At 38.6% G+C, this 20,313-nt stretch overlaps 1 protein-coding gene across 6 annotated transcripts in view; it reads left to right on the plus strand.

Annotated features, from left to right (window-relative positions):
• The window catches only part of DCLK1 (doublecortin like kinase 1), a 500,460-nt gene that overhangs the window by 246,970 nt on the left and 233,177 nt on the right, over nt 1-20,313 (plus strand). For all 6 annotated transcript variants that reach the window (XM_054720381.1, XM_054720376.1, XM_054720380.1 and 3 more), the window contains exon 3: nt 2,010-2,109. In XM_054720381.1, coding sequence (XP_054576356.1) covers nt 2,010-2,109 — 100 coding nt within the window. The remainder of the gene's footprint in view (nt 1-2,009; nt 2,110-20,313) is intronic.

A 20,313-nucleotide genomic window follows, 5' to 3' on the forward strand; every position in this document is an offset into this window, starting at 1 on the left:
AATGGGTAACTGTTCTTTGCTTTGTGTGTTCCCAGAGTTCTTTGCACTTATGGTTGCTGTATGAGAAAAGAGTTCTGGAATCAAATCATTTTGGAAAATACTGGATCTTTCTATCTCCTTTTTGGAGTTGTGATGTACATTAGCACATTAAGCATTTTTAGAAGTCACCTGTCTATATTTAATAAACTCAGTATTTCCCAAGTCTATTTGCACAGAAACTATTAACCACCCACACACTTAAGGAAATATGCTCTTTAGGGTTAATTGTTCATAGTTTTTTGCCTGAGGGAATGACTATGTCTTACTCATTTTCTATGTACATTCTATATGCTAACTGGTAAGTACAGTGACAATGCAGATTTATGCAGGTAAAATGAAAATGGCCTGTATGAGGTTGGATAAGATGACACCAACACTGACCAAGAAAGCTGGGTAGGGGAGCTGTGTCATGAATGTAAAGATGAACAGGGTCATGGTTGGAATCAGAATGAAAGAGAGTGTTAAAACAGACCATAGGTTTTTAATGCAAAGAACCTGTTTTTAACCTGAGCATAAGATCGGAGCTTCTGACACTGCTATTGAAGACCCTCAGTCCATCTTCCTTGATAATTACAATGTCCCTTTAAGTCACCCATGTTGTCAAGCCTTACAGACAGAGTAAGCACTGACAACCAAGGTACCGGTAGTACCTCATTCATACTTAATGCTTATTATCAAACTGTTATAGAAATTTCATTCTTAAAACTACAGCCAAGTGATTATTTGGAAATAAGAAGTTAATTGGAAAAACTAGCTGGCACCTACACATATTTTCATTTAGGGACTTTAAGTAATGTTTTGTTCTCCCACCTTAGTACTGTAAGTCTTATAGCTCCTGGATGTGTCAGGGTAGTGTCACCAAGGATTGACAAAGAGTGGAACCTGCAGATGAAAATACAAACAAACAAACAAACAGGGAGGACCTAATAGTAAACAGAGGCCAAAGAATCTAACACCCCAGGAAGGTCTGACTGTGGTTCTCAGATATCCAAAGGAAATACTATTAAAAAGTCTGCTTCCTACAGGTCTGAGTGCGTGCCTTTCATTGGACACTTTAGGATTTGCTCCCAGTGGTCACAGGAAATTGAAATGAGATAGAAATCAGCAGTGTTCCCAGTGCCTTGTGTTGGCATCATACACATTGTGAACAAAATAGTGCATCACATATCCAGAGTCAGAGATCAATATACTTGAAATTATTCATTTTGACTACATTTACTTGAAAAATGGCATTTAGCTCTCAAAGTTATTGGAGAATTATAAGTTGAATAACTATCAAAAGGTTGTTTAAAAACTTTTACATGACTATAAGAAGTTGATGGCAGGAGCATTTTAAAGTTGAGCATAGCTTGAGTAATGGGCATACAGTTATCTTCATCTGCATATCTAAATCTCAGTAATAACTATCTTTTTTCTATTATTTTTCTATTGTTATGAAGGGTTACATTTTTGTTTCAACTAGATGTAGAAGGGGTCTAAAGAATATAGTTATATTCATATTATGATACAGCTATTTTTCTTCTTTGTCACCCCTGTGAACATCATGAGCATATTATGGCATCGGTTACTAAAAAACATATTTGTTGCTAAAATCATATGCTGACTTTCATTGCTATCAGGGAATATTATGTTCAGAAGAAAAGAGGGGCGCTCCTTTTCTACATGTTGCTGCATTCAGTCTGTTATAAAAATAAAGGGGTCTTACCTCCGAGCCTATTGATATATCAAGTAATAAATGTGACAGGTAATAGTTCTATTTTCCTTATCCCGTCTTCCTGCACAACTGCAACATAACATGTTTCTTACTAGTAACAGATGCTGGAGACCTTCCTTTGAAATTCCTCTGGAGAAGCTGCCCTGTTGATTGCATTAGACAGGAAGTGGCTTCATGCAGATGTCGACTTGCTGGTGTATTGTAGTAATTGCTGTTCTGCTGACCCCTTGCTGAGTGCCATGCTTTTCTCTTGTAGGTGATGTGCCTTCAGGACTTTTTTGGTGACGATGACATTTTTATTGCATGTGGACCAGAGAAGTTCCGTTACCAGGATGATTTCTTGCTAGATGAAAGTGGTAAGGAAAAAAAAGTTCAAAACCAGGGGAAATTTGAGGCAGCTTTCCAAAATGAGCTGCACCAGGCCAAGATCATGTCAACTCTAAAGCTAGCAAATCAGTTTCAGATCCTCACCCAGTATGTCTTTTCCATATCTTGAATTTCTTTGATTTTTTTAATATAGAAAACAGATGAAATGATAATTGGAAAGGTTATATAATTTAGAGAGGTAAATGATGAATGGCTAATTTATAACCACTTAATAACTAAAATGATGTTCTAGAAAAATCATGGTGTGGATTTCTACATTTTTAACTGTATATTTTCCTCAAAATTTATATTTGAGATATTTGTAATCATAAAATTATTGAGTACATTTCTAGGCTCATCTTTCAGGTGACTTCCTTTAGTTCCTAACTAGGAAAGTGACTTGGTGTCCCTTTTCTTTTAAATTTCAGAATTTTATGTCATCACCATATGTGAGGGATCAAAAAAAAGAACATTGTGGCTTCCTTCCATTAAAAATGAAATATAAAAAAGGTACCATTGATAAACAGGGAAAGACACATCTTAGGAAATGAATAGCAAAGGTTGTAACTCAAGAATTATGTTTTTTTTTAATATTATAAATCATCTCAGAACCTTAACAGCATCATGGGAAAAGTTATTAAAGAGGCCTTTTCATGATAATATTACTTCTAATTTAATTAGGGAACTATTACATACTTATTGACAATTCAAATTCTAGCTAGTTGGAAATGATTTGTGAAGTGATTGAATTTTTTGCCTAGATAAATTCAGTTAAACAAATTAGCTTTTAGCAAAGTGGATGGGAAATACTTGAGCACTAACATAATATGATGAGTAATGTAATATTTCTGCTCTAACATTGCTGATATACAGTCACATACAGTATCTATATTATATGCATATATACTTATCAGTTACATGCATTTAAACATACTGTAATTATTTCATCATTTAAAAGTGATATAGAATGTGTAGAGAGGGATAAGAAGAAGAAAGGTTATCTCTTTATTGTGAAAATTTCAAATGCCCAATAAAAGTATATATAGATGTATCATTCGAAAGATTGAAGTTATTTTGGTTCAAATTTTTTAGCAGGAAGAGTGGTTTGATACCTCTTTTCTTATAAATAAGTTTTCTTTGCTAAATATGTTCTGTCATTATCTCTAATAGGCATGCCCTTTGGGGGCAAAGATTTGCGGGGAGACCTCTCCCCATCCCACCCCTTCTTCAGGCAGCTTTGCCATTGTGTGGAACAAATGAGTGTTAGGGGTCAGGCAGAAGAGCTGACAGCATAGTTTTGAAAAAAAAGAAAAACTGTCTTGACTTTCAATTTAAAGAAAATAGCTGCTTCTAATAGAATGGTCTGAGAGACCAGATGCATTCTGAAATGAAAGTTTCATTTGTTGCTTGGATATATAAAACAACCTGTCAGACTGGAATTGGAATATAGCTCACTTTCACATCAGCTGAGTTGACCTGGGGTTCCCAAGCCCCCAGTATCTTTCTACCCCATGTTAGAATCCTTTCTCATTAAAAAGGATTCACACAGATCTCTATCTCTATTTGCATATCTATGTCTATGTATCATCTATCTATATCTATCTATCTATCTATCTATCTATCTATCTATCTATTTATATATCGATGTATTTATCTATCTATCGGTACAGCAGTGCACATCACACATGCATCAGGACAACTTGCCTATAATTTGTGGTTTGGCCCTTTGCAGGCCCACTTCAAACTGTTTGAGAGAGAAAGTGAGAACTTCACATCCTTTCTCCTGATGAATATACCCTATTTCTTGATCTGAAATATATTTGTTGAGTAACTGTGTTCTCCCCCATCCTAAAAGAAACATGTGGATTGGGGAAGGAGAGAGAATCTAAATTAAAATTTTATTTCCTTGGATGAACTTAACCCTGAAACTAAAATCACACGTTGACAATTGCAATTTCCCTGTTGCTTGTACAGCATGTTTTAATGCTAATATATTAAAATTTGAATCTTTTAAAAAGTGTTCTGAGCATAATTTAGCCTAGCTTATATGTACTTGCTAAATGGCATTTGCACATTGAGGCTTCATTTGGCCTGTTCCCAGTAGCTTCCTGTACTGCTGCTGATACTGACATCTTCAGAATTAATACCCAGTGCTGTGCTTGATTTAACAGTGCCACGAAGTGGCCTTTTGGTACAAGGCAATACTTTTACTTTATCTTTCAAAATTAACCCAGCTCCCAGTGTGTCCAGGATTAGCAATAATACATCCCTCTAATTACTGCTGGAAAAATTCCTGGAAGTGGCTCTTAAGGTCTTACCAGTGAGGAGTTTACCATTAGAGACTTGTATTTCATGGGCTACATTAGAGCCAGATCAATATTAGAAACTGTAAGGAGCCTCCTTCCTCCCTTAAGTTTTCACATGGAAAAAACACACAAAAACACCTTCCTGTTTCCAGCTCAAAATATAACTGTTTTGGCAATATCATCATCAATGAGTGGAGTCTCAGCCCCTTCAAAAATGGTGGCTACAGTTCTATATGGAAAGACAGATAGGCAAACAGATCCTTCTCTAGCATGGCTTGCTGTCTAATTTAGAATGATGAAACATCATCCAGGAAAATGCCAAATTGGAGACAGGAAGCTTAACATGGTTTTACCTATATATTGATGATAAGTTGACAAATTTTTTATTTGTCGCTATTAAAAATTGGTAAGATTTTGTTGAGAAATGCCTGCCTCACACCTGGGAGGGACAATTAACTCCTTGGTGATGACTGTCGCAGGATGTCAACTTTTGTCACCCCAACTCCCAGCCTCAATACTGATGCTCCCAAATTTGCTTGGCCAATTTCTTTACCTACTCATTTCACCCCTACGAGGCCTAACTATCTGTCATCCTCTTTAATTTTGTTTTAACTAATTTCTTAGTGCTCTTGATTCTGATGTTTCTAGGCATTGCATTAAATATATACTAGAGGCCCAGTGCATGAAATTCGTGCACTGGGGGTGGGGGAGTTCCTTCAGCCCAGCCTTTACCCTCTCCAATCTGGGACCCTTCAGGGATGTCCGACTGCCGGTTTAGGCCCAATGCCTTGGATTGGGCCTAAACCGGGAGTTGGACATCCCACTCACAATCCAGGACTGCTGGCTCCTAACCACTCGCCTGCCTGCCTGTCTGATTGCCCCCAACTGCCCTCCCCTGCCATCCCAATGGCCCCCAACTGCCCTCCCCTGCCAGCTGATGGCCCTCAACTGCCCTCCCCTGCCAACCCGACCACCCCCAACTGCCCTCCCCTGAAGGCCCGTTGGCCCCCAACCAACTGCCCTCCCCTGCCGGCCTGGTCACCCCTAACTGCCCTCCCCTGCAGGCCTGGTCCCCCCTACTGCCCTCCCCTGCAGGCCTGGTCACCCCCAACTGCCCTCCCCTGCCAGCCATTTTGTGGTGGCCATCTTGTGATGACATGGGGGTGGCCATCTTGTGACATTGTGGGGGTGGCCATCTTGTGATGACATGAGGGTGCTGCGCAAGGGCAAGAGGGCCACCTAGGCTTTTATTAGTATAGATATTTTTGATTAGATATGTAAGTTTCCTAGGACTGGTGTAACAAAGTTCCACAAACTGGGGGCTTAAGACAATAGAAATTGATTCTTGAACAATTCTGGAGGCCAAAAGTTAAAAATCAAAGTATGGGAAACACTATGCTCCCACAGGTTCTGGTTTCCAGTCGTTGCCAGCGATCCTTGGCATCACTGGGCTTGTCCCAGCATCACTCTGATCTCTACCTCCATTTTCAAGTGCACTTCTCTGTGGGTACAAAATTGCTTCTTCTTATAAGGACACCAGCTGTTGAATTAGGGCCCACACTAATCCAGCCTGACCTCATTATAACATGATGACATCTACAAAGACCCTATTTCTATGTAAGGTCACATAGTATAGGCCCCAATATATCTTTGGGAAGGACAAAATTTATTCCACCACAGATGTTGTTTGAACTTGTCCAAACTTAATTTGAACTTGAGTTACAAGTAAACTAATTTTTATTTGTTTGTTTTCACCTGTCTTTAGATTTGCATAGCTATAGTTTTATATTCATTAGTAGAATACATAAACAACAGATCTGTGACAAGGTTGCCCCTCATCTGACCTTTTATAGGTAAGGTCACCTGATGGATCAGAGGAATGAATGCTGTGGGCTGGTCTGTGCCCCTTTGACTAAGATGAAAATATATGGTCTGAATGCTACAGGTGGTTGTATTTTTAATTGAACTGCCTTGTCCAAAAGGTACTGATTTCCAGGTCTTTGTCAAATGTGCTGGTGGAGATGTCTTTTAGAATTGGCCCTTAATGTCTCTGAAAGTAGTGATTGTTTGATGAGAGTCATAGCACAGGTTTCTGTATCATTCAGCATTGTTAGAAATGCCCACTTGAAAAGTTGATGGTGTGTGAATGAAATCTTATGGGAGGGAAGCTAATGCAGCAAAAGATGAGGACCCCCAAGGATTTTTACAGGAGGAAGTTTCTAAGAGGATAAAACTGAATTGGTACAAACAAAAAGTAATGCTCTGGGAATTTTTATCTTTTAAAAAAGCCAGTTCTACAAGCTTGGTTAGCATCAATGTAATTTTAACAATAGCACATATGAAAATTAGCTTTAGTTCACTGCAGGCTTATTGTGGCTCATTTGCTGTATGTAGTGTAAGTATATCATCTATACTAATAATAGGATAATATGAAAATTGGTCGGGATGCCCTCACATGTAACGACCAATCAGCAGGCTGCATGCACAGCAGGCATGGGTGGGCGGGCACTTGCAGCATCAGAGACTTACATCACGCCGTCACAATCCATCACCAGGAGGCCTCCACACGGGCCCCTGGCGGAGGTGCATGGAAGCCTGCCCAGGGCTAATGTGATGCTTCCTGTGTGTGTCCTTGCCCAGCACTGATGTGACGCTGCCTGCGTGCGTCCCTGCCTAGTGCTGACATGATGCTGCCTACATGTGTCCCCGCCCAGCACTGACATGACGCTGCCTGCATGTGTTCCCAGCCTGGGACGTGGCAGTGGGGGGCAGTTGGGGGTGATCAGCCTGGCAGGGGGGACAGTTGGGGGCGAGCAGGCCAGCATGGATAGGCAGTTGTGAAAGATCAGGTCGGCAGGCAGAGTGATTAGGGTAATCAGGCAGGCAGGCAGGTGAACAGTTAGGAGCCAGTGGTCCCGGATTGCAAGAGAGATGTCCTAGATTGGAGAGGGTGCAGGCCAGGCTGAGGGACACCCCCTCCCATGCACAAATTTTGTGCACCGGGCCTCTAGTTCTATATAATAAAAGGCTAATATGCAAATCAACCGAACAGTGGAAAGACTGGTCGCTATGACACACTGACTACCTGGGGACAGATGCTCAATTCAGGAGCTGCCTCCTGGTGGTCAGTGAGCTCCCACAGGGGGAGCACTGTTCAGCCAGAAGCTGGGCTCATGGCTGGTGGCAGGAGTCTCTCCCGCCTCCGCGGCAGTGCTACAGATGTTCAACTGCTGACTTAGGCTCACTCCCCATTGGGACATTCCCCAAGGGCTCCTGGACTCTGAGAGGGTAGAGACTGGGCTGAGGGACCTCCCTCCAGTGCATGAATTTTGTGCACCGGGCCTCTAGTATATTATAAAACCTTTCAGACCCTCTGATTGAAGAAGGCAAATGTTGGCTGAAATAAAAAATTTAAATTAAAAATGTCAATAAAAATTCACAAAACTGGTATAGAAGTATAGAAGAAATTTAAACCTACCAGACCTGAGGCCCTGAACCTAACTGTCCCCTATACCTGGGCTCCTGAGCATTAAAGAGAAAAAATCAACATGATATAGAAAAATGTTAGTGCAAACATGATAATGCAAACAAGTGGTTAGAATAAGATGGAACTTGGAGACATTGTAGAAAATAGGTCTAGGCAAAGTACCAAAAATTAGGAGTCACCAGAGATTTGGAAATTACCGAAAAATTGGTACAGCAGTCTGGTAGGGTTAAATAATTGAACTCTCACATGATATTTTTTGTAAGTTTTTGACATTTATGCTTCTGAAATTATGAAAGTTTAAAACTGCTCTAAGACTTTTGAGCTACTGTGTATGTGTCAGTGTGTGTGTGTGTGTGTGTGTGTGTGTGTGTGTGCATGTGTGTGTGCATAGTGTCTCTGCAGAATGCCAATCCAGTTTCTCTCTGCACCAGACAGACCCATCTGAGTATAGGTTCTTCCTGGGTATAGGTTCTTCCTTCTAGAAGGAACATTTTCTCAGTTGCTCTATGGACCCCCATGGAATTGGGTTCCCAGGATCTGCTTGGTAAATGTCTCTAGAAATGTTTCATTCTGACCACTTTCTAGAGACTCATGTCCTGAATGAGATGAGACAAGTGATGGCCTCAGGCATCAATCACCACAGTATCCTAATTATTCTCCCCAACTCTGGGTGAAAGGAAAACAGGGTTAGAAGCTGAAGCAGTAGAAACAGGATTGGATTGAGGTTAGAAGACACAGGTCTGTTCCAAGCTCTATGTCCTACTAGCTGTGTGGTCTCTAAATCTCCACACCTGCTTTCTATTCTGTAAAACACCATTTTTTCCTGGGTTGTAATGGACCTCAAATAAGATAATAAATGTAAAAGCACGTTCAAAACTGTGTTCCTTATTACTTAGTGACTGATGTTAGTGAGTGACACCTCGGCTGAAATATATCTCCTAGTGGATTGCAGCTGTACTCCATCACATAGATTCATTTGCAGGGCTTAATTGGAGGCAGATGTCACCAAGGTTTGCTTTTGGTGCTCTTGAGAATAAAAAAGTGATTATCTGTTGCTTTCTTCTCACTCTCACTTTTATTCCTGTGGTGGAGTGAAGAGGAATTTAGGACCTTTGAAGATATGCACCCTGCTCTGGAGGGAATCTCTGGAAGATTAAACCAAACTATATTTAGAACCAGTTAAACTTCTAAACTGACAGTATTCAAGAGTCCCAGCCCTTATGTCCATGTTAATTTGGGTCCAAGTTTTTTTTTTTTAATATATATACACTTTTATTGATTTCAGAGAGAAAGGGAGAGGGAGAGAGAGATAGAAACATCAATGATGAGAGAATAATTGATTGGCTGCCTCCTGCATACTCCACACTGGGGATTGAGCCTGCAACCCAGGCATGTGTTTTAACCTGGAATCGAACCATGACTGCCTGGTTTATAGGTCAACACTCAACCAGTGAGCAATACCAGCCAAGCAGGTCCAAGGGATTTTTGACAGCTCCACTGATCTGTCCTGGAGCAACTGATGATAGGGAACCACAGGTCACTGGGAACACTGGAAAGATGTTCAGAATCTGGATAAAGACCAGGCCTCCTCACAAAGTGGTTTTTGAGTACTACTAACAAAATTCATTATTTTATGCATCCATTTATTATTCAATACGCTAAGCTAACTTATCATGAGCCAGGCAATGTGCTGGACACAAATAATTGTAATAGTAATGCTTACATGAAATGTGATTTTTAATATTGCTTATGTTTAAAGATGTCAAAGGACAGTATGGATGGACCTAGATGGTATTATGCTAAGTGAACTAAGTCAATAAGAGAAAGACAAATATCATATGATTTTACTAGTATTTATATATAGAATTTAAAGAACAAAATAATGGAACAAAAAAAATTAAAATAGACTCATAGATACAGAGAATGGGGGTTTGAGGGCTGGGCAAAAAAAGGTGAAGGGATTAAGAACTACAAATTGGTAGTAAAATTGATAGTCAGAGAATAGTCACAGGGATGTAAACTATAGCATAGGGAATATCGTCAGTATTGGTGCAATTACTATGTACAGTGTCAGATGGCTACTTGAAATATCGGGGGGAACACTTTGTAAAATATATAATTGTTTACCCACTATGCTGTACACCTGAAACTAATACAAAATAATGTTGACTGTAAACTGTAATTGGAAAGTAAAGATTTTAAAAGTTAAAACCAAAATAAATAAATGAATAAAGATGTCAAGTGATCTTAGATATTCAATTTGGATTCAGAATGCAAAAATGTTTCTTTTTTGCTCTTGTGTATTTTATCTCTTTGGAAAAAAATATTGTAGTAAAATGCCTAATGAATCACAAGAGACTGGTAATTATTTAAAGATTTGAAACTTTAACTGGATTATATGGCCAGTTTAAATTGAATTTATGGTTTTTTTGAGAAAAAAATGGATGGCGGAATACACATACAGGTCCCAAGTCTTGTCCCGGAGAAGAAAGAACAGCTGAGGATCGCACGGGGAGTATTTGTTGGCGAGTTAAGGGACAACTATACTCCAGGAGAAGGTGGGGGACTGCTGGACGGGGTTTTCGTATTCGAGCCCGTAGCTCTGGGAGGGGACCCAGCAACAGTGGGGGCTGCCCCCACTGTTGCTGGGTCCCCTCCCAGAGCTACGGGCTCGAATACTGAGACTGCACCATCTTGAAGGGGAAAGTGGATGTTATAGGAAGCTTGAAATTCTACAACTGTGGCATCCACCGAACAGCTGCAAGCCCCAGAACACCGGTCCCAAATTTGCGCAAACACGCGGATTCAGAGGAGCTCTACACTCCAACATGGAAAGGTCAGATTTTGCCTGGGATAAGGAGAGAGAGAACTACGTAACCAGACATCCAGAGAAGAGAGACCATGGGGAGACAAAGAAACAGCCCTCATATAAAAGAAAAGCAGGCATCACCAGAAAAGGAAGTAAATGAAATAGAGGCAAGCAACCTGTCAGAGAAAGAATTCAGAGAAATAGTCATAAGGTGGCTGAAAAGAATGGAAGACAAATTTGACAATATGAGTAAGAACCAAGAAGAAATGAAAAATGACATCTCTGCTGTAAAGAACTCAATAGAAAGCATCAAGAGTAGACTAGAAGAAGCAGAGGACCACATCAGTGAGCTAGAAAACAAGGTGGGGAAAAATACCCAAGTAGAACAGCTTCTAGAAAGAAAAATTAAAAAGCAGGAGGAGAGCCTAAGGGAACTTTGGGACAACACAAAACAAAACAACATAATAGGGGTTCCAGAAGGAGAGGAAACTGAGCAAGGAAAAGAAAACCAGTTTGAAGAAATAATGACAGAAAACTTCCCTGATATAGGGAAGAAAAAAACCACACAAATCCAAGAAGCTCACAGAGTCACAAGCAAAATGAACCCCAAAAGATCGATGCCAAGGTACATTATAATTAAATTGGCAAACACCAACGACAAAGTAAGAATCTTACAAGTGGCCAGAGAGATAGAAAGTTACATACAAAGGAACCCCCATCAGACTAGCAACTGATTTCTCAACAGAAACTCATCAGGCCAGAAGGGAATGGAATGAAATATACAAAGTCATGCAAAGGAAGGGTCTGTATCCAAGAATACTGTACCCAGCAAGGCTATCAATCAAAATTGAAGGTGAAATCAGGAGGTTCACAGACAAAAAAGGACTAAGGGAGTTTATCACCACCAAACCAGTAATGAAAGAAATGCTAAAGGGTCTGCTGTAAAAAAAAAAAAAAAGAAATAGGAAGCGAAGAAGGAACACAGGGGTAAAGAATAAAAATGGCGACAAATAAGTACTTATCAACAATAACTTTAAATGTAAATGGATTAAGTGCCCCAAGCAAAAGACATAGAGTAACTGATTGGATAAGAAAACAAGACCCATATATCTGCTGTCTATAAGAAACCCACCTCAGAAAAAAAGACACACATAGACTGAAGGTGAAGGGATGGAAAAAGGTTTTCCAGGCTAATGGAAATGAAAAAAAGCTGGAGTAGCAATACTTATATCTGACAAATTACATCTCAAAGTGAAGGACATAACAAGAGATAAGGAAGGCCACTTCATAATACTAAAGGGAGCAATCCAACAAGAAGAAGTAACTCTGGTAATTATATATGCACCCAATACAGGAGCACCCAAATACATAAAAAATCTCCTGGAGGATATCAAGGGAGAGATTGACAGCAATACAATCATATTAGGAGACTGTAATACCCCACTGTCACCATTGGACAAATCCTCTAAACAACAACAACAAAAAAAATCAGTAAAGAAACATTAATCCTAAATGACTCACTAGACCAGATGGAATTAATTGACAACTTCAGAACATTTCACCCCAAAGCAACAGAACATACATTCTTCTCAAGTGCACATGGATCATTTTCAAAGATAGACCATATGCTGGGACATAGGCAAAGACTCTTCAAATTCAAGAAGATAGAAACCATATCAAGCATCTTCTCAGATCATAGTGGCATAAAACTGGAAATCAACTACAATAAAAACAATCCAAAAAAAAAAAATCAAACACATGGAGACTAAACAGCATGCTATTAAACGACGACTGGGTTACCAGAGACATCAAGGAAGGAATAAAAAACATCATGACAACAAATGACAATGAAAACACAACAATCCAATATCTATGGGACACAGTGATAGCAGTCTGGAGAGGGAAGTTCATAGCTCTACAAGCCTACTGCAAACAATAAGAAACAATGGTAATAAATTACCTAACCCTACAACTCAAAGAGTTAGAAGAGAGCAACAAGAAAAGCCCAGTGTAAGCAGAAGGAAAGAAATAATAAAGATCAGAGCGGAGATAAACGACATAGAGACCAAAGAAACAATACAAAAGATCAACAAAACCAAGAGCTGGTTCTTTGAAAGGATAAACAAGATTTATGAACCTCTAGCCAGGCTCACCAAGAAGCAAAGAGAGAGGACCCAAATAAACAAAATCAGAAATGAAAGAGGTGCAATAACAACAGACCCCACCGAAATGCAAAGGATTGTTAAAAAAAATACTATGAACAACTCTATTCCAACAAACTGGACAACCCGAAGGAAATGGACATATTCCTGGAAAAATATAACCTTCCAAAACACAATCAGGAAGAATTTAAACAGTGCAGTAGGCCAATAACTATGGAAGAAATTGAAGCAGTCATCAAAAAGCTTCCGGCAAACAAAAACCCGGGGCCAGATGACTTCACCGGGGAGTTTTACCAAACATTCCAAGAAGAACTAAAACTTATCCTGCTCAGACTATTCCAAAAAATTAAAGAGGAAGGAACACTTCCAAGCTCCTTCTATGAAGCCAGTATCACCCTAATACCAAAACCAGATAAAGACAACACAATAAAAGAGAATTACAGGCCAATATCCCTCATGAACATAGATGCCAAAATCCTCAACAAAATTCTAGCAAATCGGCTCCAGCAGTACATCAGAAAGATCATACACCATGACCACATAGGATTTATCTCAAGAATGCAAGGATGGCACAATATCTGCAAATCAATAAACGTGATACATCACATAAACAAATTTGAGTTTATTTTTGTGTATGGTGTAAGTTGGTGATCTAGTTTCATTTTTTTTGCATGTATCTGTCCAATTTTCCCAACACCATTTAATGAAGAGACTGTCTTGCTCAATTGTATGTTCATGCCTCCTTTGTCAAATATTAATTGAGATAATGGTTTATAATAGATATAAATCACATAATCATATCAATTGATGCAGAAAAAGCATTTGACAAAATCCAACACCCTTTCTTGATAAAAACTCTCAACAAGGTGGGAATAGAAGGCTCATACCTCAACATAATAAAAGCTATATATGATAAACCCACAGCCAACATCATACTCAATGGGCAAAAACTAAAACCATTTCCCCTAAGAACAGGAACAAGACAGGGATGCCCATTCTCACCACTCCTTATCCATGTGTTTGACATAGTACTGGGAGTATTAGCCATTTCAATTAGACAAGAAGAAGAAATAAGAGGCATCCAAATTGGAAAAGAAGAAGTAAAGCTTTCCTTGTTTGCAGATGACATGATATTGTACATAAAAAACCCGAAAGAATCCATCAAAAAACTAATAGACTTAATAAATGAATTCGGCAATGTAGCGGGATACAAAATTAACGCCAAGAAATCTATAGCATTTCTCTACACCAATAGTGAACTTACAGAAAGAGAGACTAAAAAAGCAATCCCATTTACCATCACACCAAAAAAATTAAGATACCTATGAATAAACTTAACTAAGGAGGTAAAAGACCTATACGCAGAAAACTACAGGACACTGAAAAAAGAGATAGAGGAAGACGTAAACAGATGGAAGAACATACCATGTTCATGGATTGGTAGAATCAACATCATTAAAATGTCCATACTACCTAAAGCAATCTATAGATTCAATGCACTCCCCATCAAAATACCAATGGCATATTTCACAGACCTAGAAAGAACTCTCCAAAAATTCATCTGGAATAAAAAAAGACCCTGAATAGCCACAGCAATCCTGAGAAAGAAGAACAAAGTAGGAGGGATCTCAATACCAGATTTCAAGCTGTATTACAAAGCCACTGTTCTCAAAACATCCTGGTACTGGCACAAGAACAGACATATAGACAGACAAATGGAATAGAATAGAGAATCCAGATATCAACCCAAACCATTATCTCAATTAATATTTGACAAAGGAGGCATGAACATACAATTGAGCAAGACAGTCTCTTCATTAAATGGTGTTGGGAAAATTGGACAGATACATGCAAAAAAATGAAACTAGATCACCAACTTACACCATACACAAAAATAAACTCAAAATGGATACAGTACTTAAACATAAGACGGGAAACCATAAAAATACTAGAGGAATCCACAGGCAGCAAAATCTCAGACATATGCTGAAAGAACTTCACTGATACTGCTCCTAGGGCAATGGGAGCTAAAGAGAAAATAAACAAATGGGACTACATCAAAATAAGAAACTTTTTCACAGCAAAAGAAACCATCAACAAAACAATAAGAAAGTCCACTGTATGGGAGAACATATTTGCAAATGTTATCACTGATAAAGTTTTAATCTCCAACATCTATAGGCAACTTATACAACTTAATAAAAGGAAGATAAATGATCCAATAAAAAATGGGTAACGGACTTAAATAGAATCTTTTCGAAAGAAGACAGAAGGAAGGCCAAGAAACACATGAAAACATGCTCAAAGTCACTAATTATCTGAGAGATGCAAATCAAAATGACAATGCAGTACTATCTCACACCTGTCAGAATGTCTATGATCAACAAATCAACAAAGGACAAGTGTTGGCAAGGATGCAGAGGAAAAGGAACCCTCGTACACTGCTGGTGGGAATGCAGACTGGAGCATCCACTGTGGAGAACAGCATGGAGTTTCCTCAAAAAACTGAAAATGGAACTACCATTTGCCCCAGTAATCCCACTCCTCGGAATATATCCTAAGAAACTAGAAACACCAATCAGAAAGGATATATGCACCACTATGTTCATAGCAGCACAATTTACAATAGCTAAGATTTGGAAACAGCTTAGGTGCCCGTCAGCAGATGACTGGATCAGAAAACTGTGGTACATCTACACAATGGAATACTATACTGACATAAAAAGTAGGAATTCTTACCATTTGCAGCAACCTGGATGGAACTGGAGAACATTACGCGAAGTAAAATATGCCAGTCAATGAAAGAAAAATTCCACATGATCTCACTCATTTGTGGATAATAAAGAACATTATAAACTGATGAACAAAAAGATAGATACAGAGACAGTAAAGTATCAAACAGACTGTCAAATTACAGCAGGAAGGTTAGGGAAAGGTGAGGGAGATAAGAGATCAACCGAAGGACTTGTATGCATGCATATAAGCATAACCAATGGATGTAAAACTCTGGGGGGTGATGGCATGTATGGAAGTGGGGTGGGGGGCAATGGTAAGATATGTACACATATAATACCTTAATAAAAAGGAAAAAAATAAAATAATATGAAAAAAAGGATCAAATTGAATTTATGTGCATATTTCTTTAAAATGTGTGGCAGTTTATGCTGAAAAATTTTGTTGATTCAATATGTTAATTATAGAAATGTACAGTTCTTATAAAAAACACACTGTCTTATTGAATAATTGCCAAGTTTCTGTGACATTTCAGTGTTGTACAGAAAATCTGGTATAATCAGTCCTTATTGCATTGATTATGGAATGAAGCCTGATGTTTGAAATAGAGGGTTTTGTTTCAAATGGAAAACACACTGGCTAATGTGCTTTGCTCTTATTAGCAAGTTCTCAATTGCCTCTTAGGAGTGGAAAAACCACAGGAGTTCTGGAGACTATCTCCATCTTAGCTACATTTTATCTCATGCATAAATATAAAATTTCCCAGAATACAGTGATATTTTCAGTTTTAATCCACTGCCAAGCTATGGAAACATACAGAATATTATACTTTGAAGACAGAATCTAACTCAAGGACATCTAGTTCCTTTGCTACATAGATGATTTTATACTTTGGAAATCATGATATTATATAACATATTCAATCTTTTCATTATACTTTCTCTTCTGGTCCTCATGAGCTTCTTTTTATTGTATTCAGTATCAGTGACCCCTGAATTACTGCTGTAGACAAACCCTACAAAATATAACATTGAAAATGAATACTGTACATTAAGAGTCTTGGAGATCATCAGCTCACCCTCCCTTCCAATACACAAGTCCTCCCCACAGCATTGCAACCATTGTGCTTTTATCTTCAACTAGAATCCCTGTTTCTGGAAGCTTACAACTTATTCCACTGTCCACTAGTGCTGATTTTTAATAAGTTCTTTTTTATGTTGAGCCCTAATTAATCTCTCTCTAGCTTGTACACAGTGGTCCCAATTCTTCCCTCCAGAATAATAAATACCACCTACTGACTTCAATCTTAGAAGATGAGCTTTCCCCCTAGTCCTTGGGATGATCTAAGTCATTCACTATAAACTATTTTATTTTTCTTTCCCTCTAGACCATTCACTATAAACTATTTTATTTTTCTTTCCCTCTAGACCATTCACTATTAACTATTTTATTTTTCTTTCCCTCTAGACATTTCCTCGGGGATGTCCAGCCCGAGGGAAGTATAAGGCCAACAAAACCATTTGGTCTGGCCAAGGCATTATTGTAACTCATCTTTTCCCTTTTGTTCTCTCGCCTTTAAAGAAAGAAGAGTCTTTTCCTTCATAAAAGCAATGATAGTGTTCTTGATTTTGTGTTCCTTCTTCTTTGTAACTTGCCTCATCAGCTCTCCTTTCCTATTGTTTTTGTGGATTCGTTGTTTTATCCTATCTTTATTGCCTCTTACTCGTCAACCTGTGGCCATGCCTATATTTCTCTTATCCTAAAAGACCCTTCAGTCATCTCTATCATCTTATCAAACTACAATGCCCTTTATGTCTCTGCAAAAAGCTTTTTATTTTTTATTTAAGTTTTTTATTGTTGAAAGTATTATATACATCTCCCTTTTTCCCCATTGCCAACAGTTTTTTAAAAAGTTACTGTCCTAGAGGCTCACTTCCTATACCTTTGGGTAAATGATACTTCGAAAACACAAGAATTATGAGGGTTTTTTCATGTAAACAATATCTTCCACTATCCTTTTAAATTTGTACAGTGGCAGAAGTTCTTCTTTTGCCGATGGGTACTTGGACAATCTCAAGACTTTTCTGCTCCCTTTTATGAGGGTAAAATGTGTTATGGAATTTTTTAGCTACAAATCACCATGTTAATTCATAAAGCCTTAGATAGGTATGGAAAAAGAACTTCAATTTTGAATGATATTGTCTAGGACTGGATATTTTCAGCGATGTAGTGAAAGGAAAATGGTCAGGTTGATGCCTTCTCTCTTTCTCACTCACCTCCTCCCTGTGGTTTTTGATCCTTTCAGGATTAGAATAGCTAACGTAGGAGTTGGGTGGGTGATGACGAAGGGGAATAGGAGGTCCACACCTGACTGTACTGTTGTCAGATGGCTTCGGGCCCTTTGGGCCAGCAGATGTTACATAGAGCCAGCTTCTCTTATGGGTGTGTTCATAGTTCTTCAGGGACTCTCACTGGGAACTTTCCAATATTACTTTTTTTTATGTCATCAATTCTGCTTCTTCCAGCTTTGGGTATTTCTCCCTCTACTTGTTTTCAAAAGCTCTCCCTGTTGGCTTCAGGTGATCTTCCTGGGGATAATTTAAATTAGATTCATGCCAACTCTGTCAGATTAATCAAAGCACTCATATGTCCTTTGCACCAGCCCATGCATTCAATGCACCCAAGTTGCCTTCATACTGCTGCCAGAGGTTTGAGGATGAGAGCCAAACATTCAAACATCAGTTGCCTGTATCCCTCTTCCCATACACAACAATGACCAAGCTCTTCAAATCTCCTAGTGAAGCACCAACTGAACCAAAAGGAAGCAAGTCCCCTTTTTTAGAATAAGGAAATTCACAGCACAGCTCTCTCTAAAGAAAACCTTACCAATCTTCTTTCTCTGTAATAACTTAAGCCTTTTATACCTTTGGGTGGGTAAGAAAAATAAGGCCTGTAATTTTTTGCTTACATCTACTTTGAAATTTGCATCTCACAATTCACTTTAGTATCTAATTTACAGCCCCTTGGGTTTTGGGTAAAAATATCAATTTGAAATCCCCTTATATTTGTGCCCTACTCCTACCACATATAAAATTGTTCAATTAAACAAAGATTATCTTCTAATCATTATATCCAATATTCTCATTTTTACCCTTCTTCCACCTCAACTTCTTTGTAGCATTTGACATTTTTGATGATTCTGTCCTTGAAATTCTCTCCACTTTGTCCTTCATGGTGTTTTGCTGTCCTGGCCTTATGCCTACCTCCTGGACTATTCCTGATCTTTTTTTTCAGTTGTGTTCTTGTTCCATATATACCTTAATAATTGTTCCCTAAGATTCATTCCCCAATCTTTTTTTTCCTACTTAATTACTCTATTCCTAGCCAAGTTCATCTACCTTAATGGTTTCAGCAATGATGGTGATGGTAGACAGTGATGGTGACAAATGGCAACCAGATGGTATGCAATAAGCAAAACCTTTGAAGTATGTATAATTTTCCCAATTTTACAATTAAGGAAATTAAGGCTTTGATGATAAATTTGTCCAAGACCACACAGCTAGTTAGTGTTAAAGGCAGAGTTCAAAGCCAAGTTTGTTTATATTTGACAACACACTCAATCTCTAAGTATACCTCCTCTCAAATCTGTATCTCTAACTCTGACTCTTCTCATAAGCTCCAGAACCACATTTCCAACTTTCTGTTATTAACTTTTTTATGATTATTTCACAGCATGTGAAATGTAACACATCCCACAGCTGAACTAGTCTTCTTATTCATTTATTTATTTTTATTAAATTTATTGGGGTGACATTGGTCAACATGAACATATAGGTTTCCGGTGTGTATTTCTATGTTACAATATCTATATACTGCACCATGTGCCCACCACACAAAGTCAAATCTTCTCCTGTCACCATATATTAGGATCCACTTCTCCTCGCACCCCCTTTTCTCTGGCAATCACCACACTGCTGTTTGTATTCATAAGTTTCAGTTTTATATTCCACAGATGAGTGAAATCATATGGTTCTTACTTTTTTATGACTGAGTTATTTCACTTAACATAATGGTCTCAAGGTCCATCCATGTTGTTGCAAATGGCACTATTTCATCCTTTCTTATGGCTGAGCAGTATTCCATTGTGTGTATGTATGACATCTTCTTTATACAGTCTTCCATCACAGAACACTTTGGTTGTTTCCATGTCTTGGCCACAGCGAATAATGCTTCAATAAACATAGGGCTTATATATCATTGTGAACACATGATTTTGAGTTATTTGGGTATATACCTAGGAGAGGGATTGCTGGGTGGTATGGTATGGTAGGTCTATTCTTAATTTTTTGAGGGATCACCAGACTGCTTTCCATAATGATTGCACCCGTCTGCATTCCCACCAGCAGTGAGTGAGGGTTTCCTTTTTTCCACAACCTCTCCAACACTTATTGTTTGTCTTGTTGATAATGGCCACTCTAACAGGTTTGACATTGTATCTCATTGTAGTTTTTTAAAATATATTTATTTATTTTAGAGAGAGGAAGAGAGAGGGATGAAGACATAGAAACATCCACGAGAGAAAAACATTGATTGGCTGCCTCCTATTGGGGATCCAGCCTACAACACGGCATGGGCACTGACTGGCAATTAAATGGTGACCTCCTGGTTCATGGGTGGATACTCAACCACTGAGCAAC

The sequence above is a fragment of the Eptesicus fuscus genome, chromosome 8 (assembly GCF_027574615.1).
Source record: "Eptesicus fuscus isolate TK198812 chromosome 8, DD_ASM_mEF_20220401, whole genome shotgun sequence".
Classification (NCBI taxonomy): Eukaryota; Metazoa; Chordata; class Mammalia; order Chiroptera; family Vespertilionidae; genus Eptesicus; species Eptesicus fuscus.